Raw genomic sequence first — 25,813 nt, forward strand, 5'->3', positions numbered from 1 at the left:
AGAATGTTTGTGGCTTTTACAAAAAAGAGGCTATGAAGAAGGGACAGGCTGTGCAATGGGCAGCAGGGTATTGAAGGCAAAAGCCAACACCCATTCCCTCTCAGTGCATATCACAGAATTGTTTAGTCCAAGATAACTAGAAGAACAAAGGCCATCTCCCACCTCTCGTGTAATATTTCATAAAAGGAAAAATACAAATCTCCAGGGGTCTGTCTTTGCTATGGTCTTCCCTCGGCCCTCCCTTGACTAACTCACCCATGCACCTTGGATGCAAAGAAGGCTTTTGGGGAAGGGTTTCCCCATAACCTCGAGGTCAGAGCTGCCCAGGACAGGGAGATTATGAAGCTGGAGCTGTCCATCTTCTGTGATTCCTGGCTTGGGAGGGGTTGGCACTAAAGAGGGAACTGGCTTGCTCCAAGAATGAGACCCACAGATGCCTATTTTTGTACGCCTTAATATAGGAAAACCGGTCTCACATTTTACAAATGTCCAGATGGGCCTGAGCCCTTGTGGCATGAGACCCTGGTGCAGCAGAAATGCCCTTTTCACCCCCAAGACTCCCAGAAGATGGTTAGACTCCTGGAACTGTTGAGCTGGGGTTCTGGTTCACTCATAAGCCCCTTACGGGTCTGCTTGCTCTTTCGAATCAGCTAAACAGATGGCTGGTCTCAGGGGCTTGCAGGATGTGTCTGAGTTAAGTGTGATTATGAATAGAATACAGTTTGCAAAGAGAATCTTCTCTCAGATTCCCTCTCCACAAGCTCACTCTGTGCAGCCTCTGTTAGGGAGAGTATAAAGGCTGCTGTGTCATCAGGTGACCTTGCCACAGAGTTGTGCATCTGGTGGCTCAGAGTGTGGCCCATCCCCATAGTGACCACCTCTTCAGTTCTGCAAAGGCATTTTCCCCTCCCACTGCCTGCTGGGGACTCCAAGGCAGCAATGCCTCTTAACAGCTCTTAGGATCCCTGGGAAAAAGAGATTGCTCCCCGTTAGGAAGAAAAAGTATTCCATTCACCAGGCTACTATTTCTCTAGGTAATAGTCTATCCCGGTACACGTGAGGTGGAGGGAAAGGGTCTTTGATGCTGTGTCAGACACAACTATTGAATAAAATCAAGCCACGCTGGTGAGTTCACATGAACGGTTATTTCCTTTAATAATGCAAAGGTGTAAACTTCATAAAGGCCTCACTGATTATCTACACAACAATGTTAGCATTCTTATTAGTAGAAAAACATGATCCAAACCTGCTGTATAAATAGTCCAAAAATGAGCAGAGGAGCCCCATGGTGTGTGGAGCGTGGGCAGCACAACTACAGGGCACAGGGGAGTGGGGTGTGGCTGAGCAAGGTGGGGTGCACTCAGTCCTGGAGGGTCTCTGAGGGCTGCTGTCTCCAGGACTCCTGGCGGGGCTGGGGCTGCAGCCGTCACCAAGAACTCAGTGTCCGCGGGGAGTGGGTATGCGCTAGTGCTGCCTCCTGAAGAGCGCACTGTTACAAGCCATGGGTCTGTCTAAATGGGACCCTCGAGGACCCTGACATTGTTTCAGCTGAGGCCTGCCTGACCCTGGGATGTGTTGAGGTGACAGGGCCATGTCAGTCCTCTCCACACTTAGGACGAGATCTCCAAAGGGTCCCTTCAGAAAGATGGACACTGCCCCTCTCCTGTGGGTGGTCCTGGGATCAGGGGGAGGCAGACTCCCAAGCTGGGCCCTCCTAGGGTGAAGCCGTGTGACTTCTGCCCAAGGTGATCCTAAGAGCCAGTAGCTCTCCCACACTGACCTGTGATCCTTATGCTCTGCCCTGTGCCCAAAAACCATGCCTGCCTCCACTGCCCTGGTGTGAAGCGCCATCTGGGACTCCAGCGGGGAGAGTTTTGTGGCTGGGGTGAGAGGCACTACCCTGCCTGAGCTAATGCCAGCATGGAGCCTCTGATGTCTGCACGTGAGCCTCTAAACTGAGCGCTGGGGATTAATGGCGAGTGCCAACATAGGTGGCTTTGCCCCTCAGACCACAGCATGGGATCATTTGGAATCCCAAAGGGAAAGGCTAGTCTTTGAACATTAAAAAATAATAACAGAAAAAAATACATAAAGAAACCAAAAAGAACAAAAATCAAGCTTCCGTGGAGATGCTCAGAGATGAGATATGTAGAATGATATGTGACCACAATGGGGGGAGGGAGGGAGTTTTTATTCAGTAGAAGGTCCGCCCCCAAGCACACACACTGATATTACCAAGCAGGATTCAGCCCTGAGTCTGCACGAGGGACCTTAACAAAACACACCCATTTCCTCTCCTGGGTGAACTCCCAAGCAGCAGGGAGGAGCAGCTGGATTTTCAGGAGAGTTTAGAAAATGTCACTGAATCAACCCACCAATACAGAGGCTGGGGCATTCAGGAAGTGCTGACAGGTTGACTTGGCCCCAATTTATTAACCCTCCTGGACTGGGCAGTCTGGGAGTGGCCTGTCCCTCCCCTTCTTCTCTACTGAGCACACACAGGCCAGGTAGGTGACTAATGCCTGGTTCACAGTGGATGCTTCCAACCTGTCCTGTAGACTGATGCTCAAAGCCATTCTGTGGGTCACTGCTGAACCACAGCCCCACTCTGTGCTGATCTGTGACATGCTGCCAGGCAGCAGGGGAGTCACCCCGATTGGGAGACAAACACCTTTCAAAGCTGACACTTGTTGGCACATCACGGCTTGGCCCCGTTCACAGAGACAGTGTAAGGTGCTGGCCGTAATACGAGGACTGAAAGCACATCCCAGAACGTTCATCAGCCCCAGAAAATATCCAACAAATTCAACTTTTTTCCAGTGCATGGGCAACAGGGGTGACTTAAGTTGCCCATCATGTCAGCAAAATGCTCATGTGAATCAGTGTGGTCTGGCTCTCTTAACATGGGCGCTTAAACGCTTAATTGTAAGCAAAGCCAATTACTTACTGAAGGGAGGACAAGGAGCACAGAGTTAGAATGAGGGGAATGCGTGGTGATTTTAACAACCTGACACAAGCTTTAGAAGGTACTTAGAATTCTTCCTCTGCTATATCATATTTAGGTTTGAACACAAAATGCAACAAGTAGCAGATATACAGAAACTTCTCTGTAAACCTAGCATGATGGTTTTTAAAAAATAGCATTTAAAGAAAGAGCTCTCAAATTCTTTTTACTGCTATTAAAAAGGGGGCAAACTCCTTATGAAGTGGCACAAAAGTATCTGTGAGTGGTGACATGTCTGGAGGTAAAGCTTTTTCCAATCGCAAAACCTTCTCTTCCACACAGAATGGTTGCTCAGCAGCTGTGGCCATGGTGGTCCTGCCAGGTTCTTCCAAAGGGGGCACTGATCTTTTTCATAGGAACTGGGCTTTTAAGCAAATTTAATTTTTGTGTTCAAGTTCCTAACAGAGCAAAAGAAGAGTCACTGCAGAGAAAAGCAATGAGACAAAGGTGTAGGATGCAGAATTGCCTCCCAAGGTTGCTGCAGGTGTCAAGCAATGGGTCCCCAGAGATAATGTGGTTGTTTAAAAACAAATGTGGCAGTGGGGATGTCCCAGTGACGTCCAAGGTGACAAGTGTGACGACAGACACAGGAAGGGGAGGGGGAGAGAAGGAAAGGGAAGGTAGAGACAGAAACAGAGAAAAAAATAGATAAAAAGAAAAAAAATTAGGTCAACTATAGAAAACACAGAATCAAAGGTTAATTCAACTTAGTAAATTAAATTGACAAAGGTTAGAGAGGGTTCAGTGCAGTATCAATATCATAAGGCCAGTTCAGAAGCTCAGCAATGCCAGAAGCAGCACAGCAGGGTTAATTTGGGGGCTAGGGATCAGCGAGCAAATGAAATTAAAGTGAGAGAACAGAAGCCTCCACGCTAAAATACAAGAGTTTGATTAGGAGAGTGTTACCTTTCACTAGGTGAAGCCTCTTAGATACAGCCAGCAAGTGTATCGTCTTCTAGTGTCTAGCATGTTTTACCCATAGTGGTGGAGATGCATTGGATCGCTGCACTATGAGTCAGCACACTGTGCATAGGGATTGGGGATGGCCTTGTCAGAGATGAAGCAGGCTTTTCTTCCTATGGCACAAGTCCCACACCACAGTGCTGTTAAAGGAAGTCTCGTTCTGCATCCCTCTTCACCTTCTACCCTGCTTGCTGACCACAGAATTCAACCACAAATGTCCAACTTGTAATTCAGAGAGGTTTTATTCTTGGATCCCAATTCAATGGCCAGTAAAGTCTAACCAAGAACACAGCCACCACCTTCTCAGACCTGTGTAGGAGAGCCACAGAGCCATCACCAGTGAGGTGAGCAATCCCCCAGCCCTCTCTGGCTTAAGTGGGCACCTGGGCGATTCACAAGAAGGACTCTGACGTCTCCAGCAGGCACAACTCTGGAGGACAAAGTCTACCCGGAATTTCGGTCTCTGACACGAAAACCACAGAAGCCAGTGCTGCTAGGATTACCCAGCATGTGAACACAGCAGGTCCAAACGGGCTACCCAGTGAGTCTCACCCCAGGGAGCAATTGCCATAAGGAATCTGTCTTGCTGCAAAGGGCTTACTCAAGCCTCACCTGATCTCACCTCCTAAGTGTCCCATGAAGGCCGGACAGATCTGGACATTCACTCCGAGCTGTCGATTGTAAAGGAATGGACCAAAGAATGGAGAGAAAGAAGGGGCAGACGAAAAGCAAGGAGAATCTCCATTTGAACATCCTATTAAGGTATAATCAGGACATTTCCTGCAGCCTTGCCCACGTGCCTTGCCTTCTGCACCGACCATCTGACCAGAGACTGTGGAGAAACACCCACCCCAGCAAGCACTGGGGAGCCTTCCTGACAATGCAGGGGGGACCAATTGATGCTTCTGATCTACAGTTTAAAACTCACCTGCCAACTCACTGGAGGTCCAGCACACGTCTCCCAGACACACGCATCCATGTACAAACAACCATTGGGAACCACACACTGATCCCATTTTGTTGCTGCTCTCCTAGCCCATTTTTGCACATACATCCCTGCATCATAGGCAGCCCACAGCCCTCTGGCCTGTCTCCTCCTGGGAGGAGCAATCATGACCACCGAGCCAAGAGCCGGGAAAGCACTGAAGACAGGGCAGGCGTGAGGGGGGCCGCCCAAGGCCGTCTTCCCACCACACTTGAACATGGCAGAGTATATGGGGCCCCCAACAGGCTGCAGCTGTATGTTCTATGCCCACCTCTCCTGCCTGTGGTTGGCATTTGGCTGGTCTGGAAAAGCAGAGTGATCAGTTGAAGAGCTCCTTCTTCTCTGAGGGATTTGGCCAAAAAGGAGACCAGCCATCAGTGGCAAGGTTAGGTCTTGGATCCCTGGAGACAGATCTGCATCTCCTAGGAGAACTGCTGCCATCACAGTCTCTAGCAGACCGGATTGCTTTCATTGATGGTGCTTTCCAGCATCTATTTTCTCCACTTGTTCTATTACAAGTGGTTTGATTTAATCTGTTCCCATTGAGAGGCCTTTGGTAGATAGGGTTTATAAGTAAATGGGCATCATCTCTTCCTTCTCTTAGGGTCAACACAGAGAAGAGATTTGGACAATGGCTGCGCTGATAAAGCAAGCATCAGACAGAAAGTGCTTAGAAACAGCTACGTGGTCCAAGTATGATGTGGCAGATGGCAGATAAGGTCTCAAAAAAGGATCCTTACTCAACCAACTTCCAAGGCTAGGCTGGAGCTGGGGCATTTCCCATCTGAGGGGTCCAATGGACTGATTGGCATCAGTCCTTCAAGGCCAAATGGGACAGGACCTTTTCTCCAGGATGCTTGGCCAAGCCTTCCTGGGGGTCCAGTACATCTCACCCCACTGCACAGATAGATACAAGGCAAAACTAAGCTTTGCATGGGCAACCAGTCATGAGGATGGCTGTAAGCAAGCAAGTTGTCAGGGTTGTTCAGGCGCATTAGGAGGTGCAGCACTTGTGCATTAATTCAAAGCGGGAAACAAACAGAAAGCAGAGGCAGCCATACCTGGGATGGCTGTGGGCTGGGCCGAGGTCCTGAACACAAAATGAGCTGCCTTGGATTTTCCTTGCTGGTTCTCAGCCACCACGTAGACCTCATACTCAGCATTCCAGTCCAGGGACTTCAGCATGACATGGTCACTGCCAGACGGGAGCCTGATCTCTGGTTTCCACTCGGAGGAGAGCTTCTGGGAGAAACCGGCAAGAAGGATACAAGAGACCAAAAAAGCTTTAGATAAAAGTACTGGTAAGACAAGATAATAGGCAGAACTTACGGGACTCAATAACTTTTGGCGCGAAATCATGAAAATAAGAAGCAATGATGGGGGTGGGCATGGTGGCTCACGCCTATAATCCCAGCCACCTTGGAAGGCCGAGGCGGGTGATCACCTGAGGTCAGGAGTTCAAGGCCAGCCTGGCCACCATCGTGAAATCCCATCTCTACTAAAAATACAAAAATTAGCTGGGCGTGGTGCTACACACCTGTAGTCCCAGCTACTCTGGAGGCTGAGGCAAGAGAATGGCTTGAACACAGGAGGTGGAGGTTGCAGTGAGCAGAGATCGTATCACTGCACTCCAGCCTGGGTGACAGAGCAAGACTCTTGTCTCAAAAAAAAAAAAAAAAAAAGAAAAAAAAAAGCAATGATGGGACATGGTCTTTATTCTTTACCAGCCTGAAAAATTGCACAGGTCAGGAGGTCAAGCTTGCATGCTGGCAAACACAAGCAACAGCAGATGCCAGTGTGGCATTGGGCCAACCCCGCCAAGGTCCCATCACCTTCAGGGCATGCAGAGACTCAAGCACCACCCCTGTCTCCCAGGCTACACTCTGGTGCTGGGGACATATGCATAAGGATGTCCTAGAAGGGTAATAAAACAAGTACGTTTCTTGCCATATTTCAGGATGCTGCTTAAGTTAAGGTGGGTGACTCACCTTCCTGATGTGTGAATACTGTGTAGATTCCAGTTTCGTTAAAAATGGAAACTATTTTTGTTGAGCCCTTACTAAGAGCTAGGCACTACAAAAGCTTTACACACATTTTCTCGTTGTATTCCTACAACATGCCTGTGGGGTTTTGTCAGGCTCTTACTAAACCCAATGACGGGGAAGTGAGGGAGATGTAAGGTGACTAACGTAAAATCACACTGCAGTCAAGGCTGGAGCTAAGTCCTTTTGGGCCCAAAACTATGATCTTTCCTTTTTTTTTTTTTTTCTTAATCATGTTCTTGAAAATAACGGTTTTAATTGATACAAAATAGCTATACATATTTTCAGGGTACATGTGATAATTTAATACATTCACTTAATTTGTAAAGATCAAGTCAGTGTAATTGAAATACCCATCACCTTAAATATCTGCCTTTCTTTAGGCTAGAAACATTTGCGTTATTTTCTTCTAGCTAGTTTGAAATATGCAGTAGGTAATTGTGAACTACAGTCACCCTACTGATCTATCAAACACTTGGCTGTATTTCTTCTATCAAACTGTATTTGTTCCCATCAATCAGTCTCTCTTTGTCTTCTCCTCCTCTCATGATCTTTCCTTTCTATAGTAGGGAGCTCAACAAACATCTGTTGGACTGAATAAGGTTTTTCTATTCCATGCAGTGTGGCCTGGTCTCTACAACTGCAGCAAATAGATGGAGGTACCTCAGGACTACGTTCTGCTGTCAAGTCCAACAGTGGGCTGCTCAAAGGGCCCACAAAGAATGGTAATTAGGTAACCACCTCCCTCACCAAACAGTTGTGGAAGAAGACATGGAAGGCCTGAGAAGTCTTCAGATGGTTTCACAATTGCGCAGCCCATCTCTTTGCAATCTTTGGGCTTTTCACAAGGCAGATGCCCTGGGGTATCTGCTGGGCACACAGAAGTCTTGATAGATGTTTATTGCATGACAGGCTGCTCCTTGGAAGGGCAGAACACAACAGCACTGTCACCTGGACGGTGGCCTAGTAACTGTTGTAGGCCCATGGCTAAGGCTGGATGAGGAGTTATCTTACAGCAAAGCAGTCCTCCCAGGCAAAAGGGTTTGCGCTAGCCAAAGAGATGCCTTTAGGAATGTGACAGTGCTCATGCTCTACGGGCAAATGCCAGTAGTGCTGGAAGGGGAATTCTAGTTTCCTTAGAGTCTAACCAGTCTGGCTATGCTGTAAGCTAGGATGTGTTTATATCACTATGTGGCTCCATTTTCATTTAAAACAAAGCAATTCAGGTATCTTTCCTCTTCATTTCTCTGTCTTCCTTGCAAACATCATTATACAAGAGACAACCAGAATCTAGAGAAAATGTTATATTATACTTATCCATAATATAAAATTATAATATTTAGCAAACATGAATGAGGTTTTGAAGTGAGAGAGGGTGGTTAAGGTTGTTGAAATCTAACATATTTCAGTGTTGTGCCCAGTCGTGTCTTTCTAATGCAGAGCTGCCTGCTGCTGCCACAGTGGCTCCTCAGACGAACTGACATCCGACGTGGTTGGAGATGTCATACGGGAGATGGTTCCAGCCTGAGCCCGCCTCTTAGCAGTAACCATAGTGACCATTTATAAAGGTTTCCAAGTGTCAGGCACATTTCAGGTTCTTTGCATATATTATAATGCATCTTTATAACAACTCGATAAGCTATTTTATCCCCATTTTACAGATGGAGAAATTGAAGTTCTGAAAGATTAGGTGACCTATTCTTCCAGAATAAAGTAGTAAAGCTAGAATTGGATGCCATGTCTGTCTGGCTCTAAAACCTATGTTCTGTCCACGAGGCCACATCAGGATAACCATTGGAAAGGCATCCCAGCCTACCATATCTCTGCTTCCAGGGGTATATTGGGGGCCACCTGCCTAATCCTTGCACCCTACTTGGCAGTGAGGAAGCCATGAGGACCTCTCATTCACTGGGATCTCTGGACTGGGCCTCAGGGCAGTGACAGGCCTTTCCTACTATTTCAGCTCACACCTGCTTACAAATTAAGTGGGAACAAGGCCTCGGCAGCTGAGAAGTGTGCCTGCAGGGCCCTGTGCTGAACCCACTCTCCAGAAGGCTAGCTAGTTAAAGACCTATCACTTCCACAGGACCTGATCACAAGGCAGAGAGGAAGTAACTCAGCTTCCCAGAAAAAGTCTTCCTTGGGGCTATATGAAGAAAGGAGATTGCTCCCTGGTTCATTCTTTTCTCTACTAGGAAACCCCAGCAAGAGGTTATTCTCAGTGCTCAGATGTGGCCTCTAAATCTCTCAGCCATTGGTTATAGTTGAAGATGACCAAGTGCCATTCTAAAACCAAAATGGAAAGGGTGATTTTCAGTGTGGGGGTTGCGATAAAAGGTGGAATGAGGGGAATCTTAAGTGGGTGGTGAGCAAACCAGGAGAAGATGGCTCAGAGCCAACTTGCTGTTAGCAGGATTAGGACAGCTCAGGTGGCCAGGTGAAGGGCTGGTGAGGGAACTGGCATTGTTTGAGGACCTTAGGCAGCCTTGGGCAGTGGGGAGAGCCCAGTCTCTCAGTCAGGCTTGGATTCAAACTGCCTCACCCAGCTGCGTGAGATCCGGCAGTTATTGACTGCTGTACACCCACTTACTTCATCTGTAAAGAGGGGATAATGGTAAGACCTACTGCACAGGGTTCTTGTGCAGAGAAAATGCATGTGATCACAGTGACAGTGCAGGTGCCCAGCCTACAGTACACATGTTATCCAAGGTAGTGATTCTTATATATTAGTATGGCATTTACAAGAAGTACTAGATAATGGCAAAATAACTTTGTAGAAAAGTTCAAGACACAGAAAAACCAACCATGGTATGGGTTTGTCACCACCACAGTCATCTACGACGTTTCCAAATGGACCCAGTGTGAACATGACCTAACAGCTGTAGGGCCGTCTTGGGATTTAAAGCCATGGCCAGGGCCCATGGGCCACCTGCCAGACACAGAATAAGACCCCATCCCACCTCTGCCCCACCTGGGCTGCCCCTGTTGTTTCCCTAGCAAGCTGGGTGTCAAGGTCGCAGGGTTCTGGTGAAGCCTGAGAAGGAGGCCACTCACCGCTCGGTATCTGACCAGATAGTGTCTGATGGGGGAGCCGCCGTCATCCTGCTTGATCAGGTTCACTTTAATAGAGTTTCCATCCTCTCCCATCTGCCCTTCGAGCTTAGGTGCACTGGGTTCCCCTGAAACAGCCAGTTAATTCACATGAAATTCTCATCCACAGAATGAAAATCCAACACATCCGAATGGGATGGAGTGACAGGGTGGGGCTGGACACTTTTCTTGCTTTCTCAGAAATTCAAATGGTTAAAAAGCAATAAATATAAAACTGAATTCCAGGTAGATGCCTCAGACTGAGCCCAAACTGAGAGTGCCTCTTGGGGATGTGCTGGTAAATAGCCTTGCTGTGAGCAGGGTCCTTTCACCATTTTAGGAATAGGTTTTTTTTTTTTTTTTTTCTGTCTCACTGGTACTTATGTTTCCTTTTAGCTGGTCTTACAACTGAAGATTTAATTTTTATAAGCCTGACACATCTTGAGGAACAGCCTGAAATAGGAGAAAATATAAGTGTTTGAGTAGGAAACTCCCACCTATAAAATTATTTTGCAAAACAGCCCGGTTTCTGGCCGGGACATATCACTCACCCCTGGGGGCTAGGAGGCCTGATCTCTAGTGGGAATAAATAATGCTGCATTTTTGGGACTGGCTTTTCATGAACGACATTTTATTACTTAAGATTCATTTAAAAAATAAGAAGTTTCCGGTTGTGATTAAATAAAGCACAGCTTGCCCCAGGCAAGTTTTTTGTAAGTATCCTTATGGCTCTTATGCAAGTTTCCTGTAAGTATCCACTAATGGTTCAAATGAGTGAGTGCTAATCCTCAAGATTTAATGTGTTAAAGTAACAATCAGTGCAGTCTTCTTTGTGAGAGGAGAGAGAGAAAAACGTCTTTAGCATTTCTCAACAGAAAAAAAGTTGTTTCTTGATTTGCAGTATACACTCAGCTTGTAGCACTGTGAATCCAAGGTTGAGAAGGAAGATGAACTTGCATGTGACAAACTGCTAGGGCTAGGATGGTTCTCCAGTGAGTAAGGCACTAATTTACTTTAAAAGAAACAAGTGCATTAATATATGCTGAAAGTAATAAGGTGAGAGGACATCTGATATACAAAGTTAAAATTAAGATTTAACACACTGGGGAATCCTGCACTTCTGTGAGGAGCTATCTTTGCATCTATTTCATAACCTCAGAGAGAAAACTTGGAGAGGCTACAGAACAGTTACCTTCTGGGTGGGTCACTCTGGCTTGCTCTCTGGAAAACAGAATCACAGACATGTGACAGAAGAGCCACAAAACGGCTTGTCACCAGGGCTTGGATCTAAGCACCTAAAACTACACCACTGGCCATTTATGAGACGGCTACAGGCACAGCGAGTGTCATGCCTCACTTCTCATTCAGCTACTCTGGGAACCACCTTCCTTTGATACAAGGAGGAACCAGACAGAAGACTGAGGAAGAGCCACTACTTATCATCGTAGGGCCAGCAGCATGCGGATCACCTGGGCGCTTGTTAGAAATGTAACAAGATCCTTCCAGTGATCTGTGTGCACATTTAGGTTTCAGAAGTAGCAGTAACAGGGATAGATTAAAAGCTACAACAAGGAGGATGCATAATGTCTGGAGGATATTTAGGAAAAGTTGTGCTTATTATTCGTTTTCTTAGATCAATAGTTAAGGACAAATAAAAACAGGAATAAAAAGATGAATGGACTTCAGGCAAAGACCTGTCCTGTTTTAAAGCCACTATCTAGCCCCGGGCCACAACTATTCAGTGCAAAATAGGTAGAAATTTGGTTTAGACACGTCAAGGTATTTAGGCTTTCCAAATTCCTGTGGACTGTCCCAAGTCCTAGACAATACATCAGTTATGTCTACATCATTATATATATCTAGCACTAAAAAGCGACTCAAAGTGGCATAGATTTTAGATCAAGGCAGGAGCTCTGTGTAGATTCAGAAACACTGAACAAATAGGAGACACAGGAGAACTTTACAAATTGTATTCTCTGATTAAATTGGGCTGACCAACTCATCCCGGTTAGCCTGGAACATTCTAGGTTTTAGCAGTGCAAATTCAACATCCTGGGAAAGCCTTCAGTCCCAGGCAAACTGGAATGGTTGATGACCCTAGACCTACTGCAAATGAACAAATTATTTTAACTTTGTTCACTTAGAATCACGACACTGATTCTGTGCTGACTCTGACCCGCCCTACCACGGAGGGGATTTTTATAGGCAGCATCAGTGGCCCTTCCAACACGCCCACTAGTCAAGGACTGCATCCTTCTCCCAAGGCCCCCTTTTAGGGATCAGTCCACTGGGGCTTCTCTGGCTGCACATTCCTAATTAGTTCCTCTTGAAATTGAGCAGTGTGAGTTTTCAAGGCTGAATCAATCCTGCAAAATACTGTCTCTGAACTCTGCATCATGGGGAGTCTGTTGCCTCGATCGAGTTTCATTCCACATTTACAAAATATGGGCCCTGAATTGGATGCTCTTTAGGGCTCCTTCCAGCTCTGCTGTCATGTGAAACAGTGACAGCCACTGCACTAGCACAGACTACTAACTACACCTGGGCTGTTTCTCATGACATTGTGGGAAACAGAACACAAAATACATGACTTTCAGCCAATTTTAGGGAGATGCACTTCAAGGTCAACAATTTCACATCTCTAAGGCAGAAAGTTGTCAACTTTTTGCTTTAAAATGTTGAAAAAGTTATCTCAAAAGTTTTATCTTTGAAAAGAGACCCCCAAGTCTCTTCAAAGACCTAAGAATAAAAATCTCTCTAGGGAATCCTGCATACACCAACTTCCCTGATGAAAGTACTCTCTTATCTTTAGATTTGTTTCAGAAAAAACGTAATTTGAATCAGAGAAAAGCCATCCAAATCTATACCATAGTTAGAACACATTTGACAGAGTTAGAACACTATAGTTTGTATCATTTTATTTGAGTGACTATCATAGTATTCTGATATGTGTGTATTATTTTCTCTTAGAATTTAGAGCATTTTATATTAAATAATAATATTGGCTGGGTGCGGTGGCTCACGCCTGTAATCCTAGGACTTCGGGAGGCTGAGGTGGGTGGATCACTTGAGGTTAGGAGTTTGTGACCAGCCTGGCCAGCATAGTGAAACTCTGTCTCTACCCCCCAACCCCCCAAAAAAAGAAAAGCTGGGCGTGGTGGCATGTGCCTGTAATCCCAGCTACTCGAGAGGCTGAGGCATGAGAATCACTTGAAACCGGGAGGCAGAGGTTGCAGTGAGCCAAGATCGTGCCACTGCACTCCAGCCTGGGTGACAGAGTGAGACCTTGTCTCAAAAATAAAATGAAATAATATTTAGGTTTATTATTTAGAGTGCTTTACCTATGATTTATTCAACAGATGTGTACTGAATATCTACTAGGTCCCAGGTAGTCTATTAGGCGCTGAAGTCTCAAAGGTAAATAAGACACCAATTTGTTTGCCAAATGGAAAAACTAAGTTATGATTAATTCTTTTAAATGATGATGAGGCCCTTGGACAGATACATAATGCTTCCTATGACTTTTTCTTTTTTTTTTTTTTTTGAGACAGGGTCTTGCTGTCACCCAAGCTGAAGTGCAGTGGCACAATCATAGCTCACTGCAGTCTTAATCTCCATGACTCAAGCGATTCGCTCACCACAGCCTCCGGAGTAGCTAGGACCACAGGCACATGCCACCACACTCAGCTAATTTTTAAATTTTTTGTAGAGATGGGGTCTCACTATGTTACTGATGCTGGTCTTGAACTTCTAGGCTCAAGCTATCCTCTCACCTTGGCCTCCCAAAGTACTAGGATTACAGGTGTGAGCCCCTGCACCCAGCCTATGACAGTATTTCTACAGGAAGATGATATTCAACTAATATCACAGAGATTTTGACCGACTTGGTGGCTCTGTAACTTGCTGTGAGTACATGAAAATACGGAAAAAGCACTTGTTTAATCAAGTGTCTTATCTTCCAGTGTTCACTGTCAGCAAATTCTCTTAAAGATTAGAAATGGGGTTAGAGAAACTTTCTTAGGCTTTCTACTCAAAGCCTGATGAGGGAGGAGCTGTGGCGGGAGAAAAGGGACCTTGCCATTCAGGAGGCTGACTGCTTTATCGAGCACATTAGCAGAAGAAATGCCTGAGAGAGTCCTGATGTGCACTGTGTTCTGAGATGGCTGCCCTGATTGAAATCATCATGAGTAATTTCAGTAAAACCAATATTGTAATTATTTGTAAATGTTGGTTTGCGATTCAGCAGCAATCGGCAGGTTGCTCCCAGAAGACCCCTGGGGTTAATTACACCCTTGGAGTTTCGCTTTTGCCATGAGTCAAATGTTCCCCCCAAAAAGTATTATGTAAAGACCACACCAACAGAACATTAAAAAGAAACTTTGCCAATAACAAATATAAAGTATTGTGCAGTTCTGGTATTTTCTAGCAGGATGTGAATCATGAACTCAAGAAAATAAGAACGTACCATAGAGGCCACATATAGTCAGATATATCATAGGCAGGTCCTATGAAATTGGTTTCCCTTAGAAACCATAATTGAAATGTATATTTCTGGCCATGCCGATTGCAGGTTCTCTGTTTGTAATTACTGTGCTACTGTACCCTTAAATCTGAATCGGTTTCATGCCCTTCCTCTCATCAGCAGAAGCCCCAGGAGTTAGAAAACTCCGCTGGATATCTGAATTCCACAACAAAAATTATAGCAAATCCAGGGTACTTGGACAGCATTGGTGAATTTTAGCAGGAAAACAATATTCTATTTCTCACTCAAAGGAGCCCGAGCACCAAGAGTTAGCTGTGTCTTCTGAATGAAAGGCTGGGGTGGGTGCCAAACAGACATCCTCAAGAAAGCATCTATCTAGGGCTGGACACAATGGCTCATGCCTGTAATCCCGGCACTTTGGGAGGCCGAGGCGGGTGGATCACCTGAGGTCAGGAGTTCAAGACCAGCCTGGCCTACATGGTGAAACCCCATCTCTACTAAAAAAATAAAAAAATTAGCCGGGCATGGTGGCATGCATCTGTAATCCCAGCTACGCAGAAGGCTGAGGGAGGAGAATTGCTTGAGCATGGGAGGTGGAGGTTGCAGTGAGCAGAGATCGCACCACTGCACTCTAGCCTGGGTGACAGCGAGACTCAGCCTCAAAAGAAACAAACCAAAACAAAACAAAAAGCCCTCCATCTGTGTTCTCTATTCATCCACTTTGTGTTCTCTCTCATACAGATCTGCACAAAGTTTCAGGTGTCTGAGCATAAACCCATGATAAATGTGGGGCTTGCATTACAATCTTTCACTTTTCCTATCAAATAAGACTGTCTAGTTTTAAAAATACTGTTCATTTTTGTTTATCATAACTCCTGTCTCCTTTGGTTGATTATTTCTTCCAAGCAATTTGAAACTTGTGTTATATATACCTTTTTACTCTTAGTTTTTGGAAAAGTCCAAAATGTATGACTTAGCTATTCAAATATGAAGCCTATTTACTTTTTCCAAGTCAGAAACATTACAATTATATCCAGAGGTTAGACATGTGGCTGGTCCTTAGGGGATCAGCAAAATATCTGAGGGAATCAGGATTTAGCATTATTAGACCACTAATTCTCTTTCCTGAAACAAAGCTCTTAGCCCTCGATGACAAAAGAATCAGATGTGATCCATGTTGCATACATTCCTGGATCCTCATGGCTCTCCCTGGTGCCTCTTTTGATAACCTACCTGGCTATTCTAGGGATGTTGAGTGGCTTTCGGACAATCCCAAAGAACAGCCTGGCAGTGTAAGGGTGGGTATTAATTTGTCTTAGGCATTGTTCCTGCTAGATCAACCTTTTGGGGTAAAGTTTTTTTTTTTCCCCTGGATGCTTTTCTCTTCAGCATCAAGGCTTTGCTTGTGCCTGAGTGACCAGAATCTTTGCCATCCTAGTCCTTGGCTCCAGGGAGCCTCGGGATACACAATGAGTGAGTGCGGGCATGGCCAGTTCCCAGCTTGCAGAGCAAGGATGCTGAGCTCCCTGCGGCCACACTCACTAAGGCATCTGGTCTATAAATCCTTTCCAGCACCAGTCTCCTGAGGAATTATGAATGTGAGAGTACGTGTTGGGGTGGGGTGGCAAACAGCAGCACGAAGTACAAATTAAACAGCAAGCAATGGGCTCTGACAGACTGAACCACAAAAATACCAGTTCCCTTCTCGCGGGTGTCATGAAAACACCAACAGATTAATTGATCAATTATCTTTGTTTCATCATCTTAAAAAGAAAATATGACCAGGAAGGTATGGCTTGTGGTTATGGGGCTGATCCAGGCTGAGGAAGTTATGACAGAAATAACTGCTATCATCAACAGTTAACTCGGCTCCTGCCTCCAAGGCCACAAGGGGGGCTTGTGCCCGTCTTCAACTCTATTTCATGGACATTAGACTGGTTATGAAGAAGAATGTGGTTCCTAGGGAGTTTCAACCCTCATACTGGTGACCCTAAGGGAACTGGCAGTTTCCAAGGCCAGCAGCAGCCCACAGTCCCTGCCCACAGGATTCGGGCTGACACACCTCACTGCCTTTTTCTTCAGCCCCTTCCCACTGACTCTCTACCCTGGGAACCTCCAGTGCAGGGAATCCTTAGAGATAAAGGCAATTAGAGCAGAAACCCTGGTGAAAAGTCTGTGTCGACCTGCCAGAGATCGTGGCAATCCAGACACACAGCTGTAAAAAAATAAAGGAGGGAGTGGAAGGGGTGGTTAGTGATGTTTTCAATCTAAGAAGGAAGAGTGGGTGTTAAAGAGCTTAGCTCATCAGAATCAGCATTTCCTAGTACGAGTCAGTGTCAGTAGCTAAAGAAAAAAAATATCATTATGAATGGCTGGGGAGGGAGCCATGCTCAGACATGCAGCACACGGACAGAGGGGTGCAGGGGGCTTCTCATCTCACACATGCTGCTGGTGGGGAGTCCCATTTACACAGAGTCCTCAGTAGCTGGTGGACAAAGCCATGGCTCCCTGGAGTCATTGGAGGAAGCCCTGCAGTGACATGATGCTATGACCTTAGAAATCAAAGTTTGCATCCTCACTTCTTCTTTCCTGGGACAGGTGTCTAAGCTTATCTGTCACAGTCCTCTACAGGCCAAGCCCTGTAGGCTCAGGAGCCAAGTAACCATAAAGGATGGGGCTCAATCCCTGTTATAACCTCCCTTCTCCTTCTGAGTCGCCATACTTCACGCAGTGCTGCTGGATTCTGTAAACACTGCCCACTGAACTCAGGGTAGATGGAGCATCCAGCTTAGGTTATGCATATCCCAGGCAGTTTTCTTTTTTTGAGGGAGTGCAAGGTGGACAGGGAACATCAGATGTCACCAATTGTTGGGTGTACAACCCATTGACAGCAGGAAGTTCCCCCGTCACCCCCCAGCTTACTCTCACTTTTCTCATTTAGGCCCAATTCAGCTTAAATCTTTGCTACTACCCAGGGAGAGGAGGTGATAACTGTCCTTAACTAAGCTTTATTGCTCTCCTCCATGAATTTTATTGGCCCTGACCTCTTCATTCCCTTAAATTTTATTGTTAAAGGCCAATTCCTGCTGCTTGCGGGGCTCACCTGAGTAAGTCCTCAGCTTGCCCCCTTGCAGATGGCAGGAGAGGGTCTGTCATGGATGAGGACATGGTTCCAGGAGGGGGTAATCATAGCTTTGGAATTCTCTAAGGCTCTCAGCGATTTCTTTCTTTTTTTTTTTTTTTAGGTAATGGCCACATTTTTTACCAACAGCCAAGATGACTGCTAAGGAGTGTTTCTACGGCAACTGCAGAAAACATCTTTAAACATTTCTTGCCCTGGCTTAAAATGTCTGGAAGAGAGCTCTCTTTAGAGGAGTGGATTAGTGTCTACCTTACTAACATCGTGTGCTTTGTTTCGTTCTGAATTATAGCATTGCACAGAAATGACCAAGCTTGTTTTAAAAAAAGAAATGAATAGGTTTCAAATTCAGCATCCAGTAACTGCTCACATTTAAGATTTCATGGTGAAGGCCCAGATCTTTTTCCAGAACATCAGCTACTGAACAGTCATCATAAGTCTGAAAAATATCTAGTCTTGCTGATGGTCAACCTTTGGGAAATCATGAAAATACAATATTTTGGGTGGGACTTGTAGTTTAGAAAATCTTAAGCTCTCTATATTCTCTGCCTAAGACCTGCATATTCAGATGATTTTTAAAGGTAAGCCCAATTTATTGGCATGGACTGCATCAGATGTTCTTCTGCTTCTGGGACATTCCCACCTTATTTCATACAATGTACACACCCAATATCGCCTTTTTGGAAATGAGCATGGCTCATAGGCAAGTCCAGGAGTCTGGCTGTAAATGGGACTACATTGGGGCCAAGCTGACATCCCTATAAAGCTGAGGGGCTCAGAGATGGGAAATGTGGAGGGTGAACGAGAGGGAAGGTACACAGGGCTAACACATAGGAGGAGAACAAAACACAAGAGCAGACCAGGAACAAAGGACATGCGAGACCAGCTGTTGATGGTTTTGTCTGTGTGGATGTCGCCCAATCAGTTCTCAGAGAAGTGAGGTCAAACAGGGACCCCTCGCATGCACGGGCACACCGGGGGGTTACTGGAGTTAGTTTTGATTTCGTGATCCATGTAGCCCATGTCTCAGGGTGTGATTTAAAGTAAAACATTTCAGTTAGGAGAAAACTGAATGCCTATAACTCAAAGGGCAGGTTCTGAATAGGTGTTTGATTTTAGTGAGGGAAGCTGTGAGCAGAGGCTTGCTTCTCTCCTTCTGGTAAGCGAGAAATGTTTTAACGAGGTTGTGACAGTCACAATATTAACTAATTATTTTGTCACCGCTATGCATTTAATTAGGCTATAATTTTATTTCCTTTGCTGCAAGGGTCAATCATGTGTTTCTTGATTACACGGAGATCTCCATTCATGGTAATTTCCAAGTGACTTTTGCTTTGATTTTCTCCCCCTCCCTGGGGGAGGGCCACTCTTAAAAAGTGACTCCTTGGTAATCACAGCCAAACTGCTCTAATCCAAATTCTTAAATCTCTTATTTCAGAAAGTCCTCAATGTGCATGAATTTTATGAAGCACTCTCACTGGGTTTTGAACAAATACAACCTTTGCAATTGATATATTTCACTCTGTAGCATTTCAAGGTTGTAAACATTTTCACAGGAATGTGACTCACTTTAGAACAACTATGGTGTTTAGAACTACCGGATGAAGTTAAATAACAATGCTATAAAGCTAATTTGCCAAACACCTTTCTGGGAAATAATTTTTACGAACCATCTGGTAAAAATCCAAGTTTGCAAACTGTGCTGTGGCTAATGTGGGTTGACTGTAGAGAACAGTTTGTGTGACCAAATTTCTTGAAGCAAAATACCAAACCAAAGGTTGTCGTGATATCAAATCGTCATGTCAAGTTTGCAAGGAATGATGAATTCTGGATGTGAATTGTGAACAAGAGGAAATCTCTCAAATGGCTTTGCTTAGGAAATCTGAGACAGGAAGAAATGAGTGTGCCCTATGTGCCAGGCCATGGTCCCAGATTTATTTCACTAATCAGAACAAAGAGTTTTACCTTCTGTTCACCAGCGTGGACGACATCATCAGCACCATGCAAGCCACATGACAAAGTCACATGATACGCACGCACATGATATTGGTTGAAAGGAAAGTGGAGGAGGTCACATGGAAAATACAAAAAAATTAAAAACTGATGTAAACAATGGGCAGGGAGAAAAATCAACAACAAAATCACAGACTAAATAAAAGGAGAAATCAAATTAAATTAGCAGCATATATAGGAAACATTGGGAGGGCAGCGAAACTGCCCAGAAATAGAAGAATAATAAATCATAAAGAGCATTTGGTTAACAACACCAATAAGCATTAGCTACGGCTGCAACACTACATATTAATACCACATCAGGAGCATGTAAACTTGTTTTGAAATGGGGAGGTGTTGCTGTCAGGACCCAGATGTCAAAGTCAATCCAGGAGACTGTTAAAGGAAAAGAAAAAAGCAAGTTATTATCCACAGATTCCAGAAATGTCTCAGCATCCTTGGGAAACAAGGGCAATGAAACAGAATACGGGTCATCAAGGAAAAGTCCTGAGAGCCTTAAGGTGAAGACTGTGTGCCCTAGAAGAACAAAAGATTGTATTATTAAGAGTCATTTCATTTTTCCTATGGTATAAGGAGGAGGGGAGCATGGGCTGAATGAGGCTGGGTGGATGCATGCCAGAGATGGTGGCTTTGAAGATCTTATCTCACTTCTTTCTCCACAAACCCATATTATTCCTGAGACCTCAGTAAGCCTCCCTAAAGTTAAGACCCATATAAAGGAAGAGGCCAGGGCAGACTAGGGAATGAGTTTCCTTCCGATGGTTGAGACAATGGCTATGTTGACAGTAAACAGCAGAAACTGTACCTTTGGCCCCTTGTGCTGAGAGTCTGACATTAAGCACATGTTTGGCCATTTGTGGTTAAAGTTTTTTGTTTGTTTTGAAACAGGGTTGTGTTTGATTACCCAGGCTGCAGTGCAGTGGCATGAAGATAGCTCACTCCAGCCTTGACCTCCCCAGCTCAAGCAATCTTTCTGCCTCAGCCTCCTGAATGGCTGGGACTACAGGCGTGTGCCACTATGCCCAGCTAATTTTTCTATTTTTTGTAGAGATGGGGGTTTCGCCATGTTAGCCCGGCTGGGCTCAAGTGGTCCTTCCACCTCAGCCTTCCAAAGTGCTGGAATTATAGGCTTGAGCCACAGCACCCAACCTGATGTGGTTAAAGTTATATCTTTAGACTTGTGGTTGCGCTGATAAGACATAAATTTGAGATTTACAATGAAAAAAATACTTTTCTTGTGTGGATGTAAAAGCATTCCTTTTGGTCCTATGTTGTGACTGAGTGATCTTGACTTGTTAAAAGGCATTTTGGGTTTCTGACCTTAAATTTAAGAGGCCAGGGAAAGTTTTGGCCATTGCCAATTGAGGCTGAGGGAGAAGGGTAAAGAAGGGAGATGAAGACACCTTTCTGTGTAAAGAACACCGCTGGTTAAAAATAACCTGAGAGAAATGTTTTAACCAGGCTACCTCTTCCCTCGCCACTCTGAGCTGATAGAATGTGTGCTTCTTTCTTATTGTCTGGCATTACACAGATTCAGGCACCTTCCAACCAAAGGGGCCTTGCAGGGATTATATACAACTAAGCAATTGCTCCTTTGGTTTTATTTAGAATACCTTTATTCCCTCATAATTATAAATGGGTCCACACACACACACACACACACACACACACACACACACACGCACAGAGGCAAAACTGGGAGATATTTATTTTCAACCCCACTGATGGATTGATGATCGATGGATATTCACACGCTGATAGCTACTCTGCTATTAGTTCCACTGCAATTCACATGTGCTACATTTCATCTTACTAGTGAGAAATAAGTTCATGCTAAACTCAGGCTGCTGCCCAATTGTGAGCATCTTTCCTTTATCTCAGTATCCACTGGGACCTACAATTTGGGTCAGTAGTCAAGTGGCTCAAAATAAAATGACTCAAACTTTCTTCCCTTTGGATGTCACAACTAAGCATTTTGTCTGTGGGCAGAAATGTCTGATGTTTAAAAATTAAAGACATGTCAGGGGAGAGACACCTAATTCCTTCTTCAGGCAAAATCTGGAGCCAAGATTGTGTTTCACTAACAGAGGGGACCAACCTACAGTAAGCCACCTGAAATACGACACAGTTGTACAAATACATTATGTAGCTTTCTCCTACTGTGCCTAGACACACATTGCACCAGGCTGAAAAAGGGCAGGAGCGACACTGTAGAATAAGAAAGGGGTCTGTTAGCTGCATTCCTTTTCCAAATGTGAAAAAAAAACCCCTCATAATCTGAATTAAACCCATGTGAGCACAGCCTATTGTCACCAGCTCTGCTCTGCTGACAAAATGAAACCTCAAAAGCATTAGGAATTAAAATTCATCGCAGCACACACTCAGAGGGAACACCAAGAAAGCAGACCCTTAGTTGTGTTCTGCAGAAGAAAAAAAAGAACCATTTCATGCAACACACAGAACCAGGAAACTCTTTTCTTCTCTGTTCAATTATGTATTGGAAAGCTTGGCCCTGGGAGCTGGAGTTATACTTTGCATACCTGCTTTCTGCCTTCTTGTTCTGCTTGATGGGATGTATGCCATTTTTTTTTCTGTGCAACCAGAAATATTATAAAATCTAAAACTCCCACACAGCTTTGATGCTTGAACACTATAAACATGCACGCATACTCATATGGATTCTTCAGGGGATTCAAGTCCTCCACACGCATCTTACTTCATTAGAGCATTATAAAGACCAGCTTGGAACACGTTACAGCGGTGATTCTGTGCAATGTTTTCTACGATGAAAAAAGAGGATACAGTCTGGCTCTTGACTTTATTGTCAAGAGATAAATTCCAGCACTTTCATCTCGACTCTCAACCCAGGAGGAGCCTGGATTAGGCTTTTTCTGCCCATCATTTTTCTAGCACTGAGGCGGGAGCCTGAAAGGAGACAGCAGGAAGGAGCTCTCTCCTTCCCCTGAGCTCTGCGTACGGGGAGACAAAGCCGGGCATGCTGTCAGGAAGCAGCAGCTCCTTCCTTCTCGGCATCACCCTCTCCCTTTCCTCAAGCAGCCATTTTCTTCTATTCCTTCCCTTGCTCTCAGCTCTCCGTCTTTTTGCTACTGCTAAATTAACACGCGCATGAGCGTGTGTATTTCAGGAGGGACAGCAAAGCGAAAGCCGGGAAGGAGATGCTGTTCTTTTGTGTCCTCAGCGTTTGCCTAATCCTTGGCTATTTTTAACTAGAGAGTCGATTTGGAAAGGCCTCCTCATGCACGGAGTAGTCTTCCAATAATCAACCCCGTTCTTTTGCTGATGCTTGGTTTGCTCTCTTGGCCAAGCGGATGGCATGCTTAGGAAACCACACCAGGCTAGGAGCCTTCATGCATTCACAACTGTTGCTTTTAATAAAAGGGAAAACAACAGGCAGTGCTGTAATCCAGAAGTCGGCTCTACAACAAGCGATCAGAGGTCTGGCCGAGAGCAACTCAGCCCTGTACTCACTAGCTGGTTCTGTGGTTGCAAGGGCAGGAAGAGGCCAGGTTGCTAGGGAAACATGACAGACAGAAAAGGCACAGAAAGGTGAAGGAGAGAATGGAGATAAATTAAACTCATAGCTATATATGTATATATACATGGGTGAGTATATATTATACATATGTAGGCATCATTATAAAGATGGTGAAGGAGGTATTCTCTCTCTTCTCTGAGTTACCAATATTGATATACATATTTATTTATTATTTTGAGATGGAGTCTTGCTCTGTCACCCAGGCTGGAGTGCAATGGTGTGATCTCATCTCATTACAACCTCCATCTCCCGGGTTCAAACAATTCTCCTGCCTCAGCCTCCCAAGTAACTGGGATTACAGGCACATGCCACCACGCCTGGCTAATTTTTGTATTTTTAGTAGAGACAATGTTGCCCAGACTGGTCTTGAACTCTTGGCCTCAAGCAATCCACCCGCCTGGCCCTCTCGAAGTGTTGGGATTACAGGCCTGAGCCATCATGTTGGGCCTTAATATACATATTTAAAAGACCCTTAATATACATATTTAAAAGAGATGATCAGAGATTTTGCTGACAAATGACTTTCACGCAGCAAGAGATAACATAACTCTCATTTATTTTATTAATTCCAGCTGCTAAATTCTGAGCAGTATGTTTTGTGTTCTTCACATTTAATCTTTAATTTTCACAAACACTGAAAAGGTAAGTGGAATCCATCCTTCACCTGAGAGATAAAAAATCCGAGACTTGGGGAGGCTTAGCAGCTTATCCTAGGTCATGGAGCTTCAGGCGGAAGAAGTGGAGCTGTGATTTGAACCCAGGTCTGTCTACTTCCAAAGCCTGAACTCCGTCTGCTACAGGATGGTGCCTGGAAAAGCACCGCATGGGGTGATGGGCATGCTTCTGAGTCAACAGATGGTGACAGAGGGCTTCTGAGCTTGAGGCTTGAGGCTTGACTCACCTCCTGAGTCTGAGCCCAAACCACAGGGGCTTCTGATATATCAAGGAGAATAAAGCCAGCCAGGCGGCACCACCCTGCCTGCCCATTTGCTGCTGTCTGCCACTCTGGGCAGATGCTGGCATTGCATCCTGTGTCTTACTGAGCTGTGGTCTTACTTTGCTATTCCTCCCTGGAAAGCTAGGTTCAAAACTCCAAATAGTGGCAGGCCTGGAGCCCCTTCTACTCCTGCACATTCAGGAGCACAAAAGGACAGGATAGCAACATTAATTAGATCAGAAATGAGCAAGGCTTAGCCAGGATGATGAAATCTGAGAGCGACCAGCAGACATTACTGCTGGCTTGGTGGTAATGATCCCAGGTAGGTAAAGCGGAGCTGATAAACATTAAAATGTTTGTGATTTTCTTTAGGGTGGCGGGACGTGGGTGACTACTCATCCTATTTTACAGAGGAGATAAACAAGGCTCACTTGTGAAGGGTTAAACGATTTGCCTAAGCGCCTACTGCCAGGCACATCTGCCAGACACTGCCAGACACTGTTTATTTTCCCACAAATATTTACAAGAAAAGTATGCATTTATGGATAAAGTGAAAGCTACAGGCCTCCCTATCTAATTTCAATGTCTGTATCCAACTGTGCCAATTAAAATGAAGGGTAAAAACAAAACACTCCAACACATTTTCTATGACCCTGCAGAGGAGACATTTTTCTTGGTCAATTCCTTTGGCTTCTCCAAATACGAGCTTTGATCCAGCCCACTCAGAATCCTGAGGACAGGGCTGGCCCCAGGGCGGCCGCCTTGGGGATCCTGCCTGCAGGGTTTTCTATCCAGAGCAATGCTTTTTCCTCGCCTCTCCTTCAGGGAAGGCTGCCCCTCATGGATCTGAGAACCCTTATGCCTGTTTCTCTTCTCATCTGCTTCTCTAAAACCCGACGCTGCTTTCCACCAACTGAGTTGAATTATCAGCTGGTGAAGGAGATAACATGAGGCAAAACAAACTGTGGCTGGTGGAAAGTGACCTGCAGAGAGATAGATGAAGAAAATGATACTCACTATCTGGTGGAGACAATGGAACAGGGGTAGACGAGCTAGCAGATGCCGCTGAAGAAAGAAAAATGAAGGTGGGGAAGAAAGATCATTGAGGCACACAGATATTGAATGAAAAAAAATGGAAGCAACAACCCTGGGGCATCAGTATGAGGAGCTGAAGTGAGTTAAAGTGGGAAGAACAACACCGTGCGTGAACAGGTGGCCAGGGCACCAGCGAGGAGCAGGGGTCTCTCTAACATCAAACCTTGAGGCTGTGCGCCTGCCAGACCCTGCAGTTCAGGTAAAGTCTGGGCCAGGAACAGCTGCACAAACCTCAGACCTTGACTGAAAACAAATATCCAGTTCAGCAGGACCAGCTGTCTCCATAGGACCAGAGGTATAGGAGGAAAGGGAATTTGGACCTCAGTTTAAGGTGAACCAGTGAAGGAGAAAATAGACATTGGCTTTTCATGTTACACATCTATATATGTTTCTATATAGGTATGTTATTTCCATATATGACTTTATAGCAAAACCTATATGCCTCACTCATTTCAACATCTGAATGAATGAGACAGAAATGGCTGTCCTACCTAATGTGTACTACT

The 25,813-nt window shown here is 45.1% G+C and overlaps 1 protein-coding gene across 27 annotated transcripts in view; it reads right to left on the minus strand.

The window, feature by feature from the left end:
- NCAM1 (neural cell adhesion molecule 1) overlaps positions 1–25,813 on the minus strand; it is a 323,782-nt gene that overhangs the window by 11,424 nt on the left and 286,545 nt on the right. For 5 of the 27 annotated variants that reach the window (XM_003253156.4, XM_030829219.1, XM_003253157.4 and 2 more), the window contains 3 exons: positions 19,672–19,674; positions 10,049–10,173; positions 6,014–6,191 (listed from right to left, as the gene is read on the minus strand). In XM_003253156.4, the coding sequence (XP_003253204.1) occupies positions 6,014–6,191; positions 10,049–10,173; positions 19,672–19,674 (306 nt within the window). Of the gene's footprint in view, positions 1–1,130; positions 3,483–6,013; positions 6,195–10,048; positions 10,174–19,671; positions 19,675–25,229; positions 25,278–25,813 lie in introns of those variants that run through there. The other 22 variants (XM_030829226.1, XM_030829220.1, XM_030829224.1 and 19 more) reach the window with 10 other exon arrangements.

The sequence above is a fragment of the Nomascus leucogenys genome, chromosome 15, assembly GCF_006542625.1.
Source record: "Nomascus leucogenys isolate Asia chromosome 15, Asia_NLE_v1, whole genome shotgun sequence".
Lineage (NCBI taxonomy): Eukaryota > Metazoa > Chordata > Mammalia > Primates > Hylobatidae > Nomascus > Nomascus leucogenys.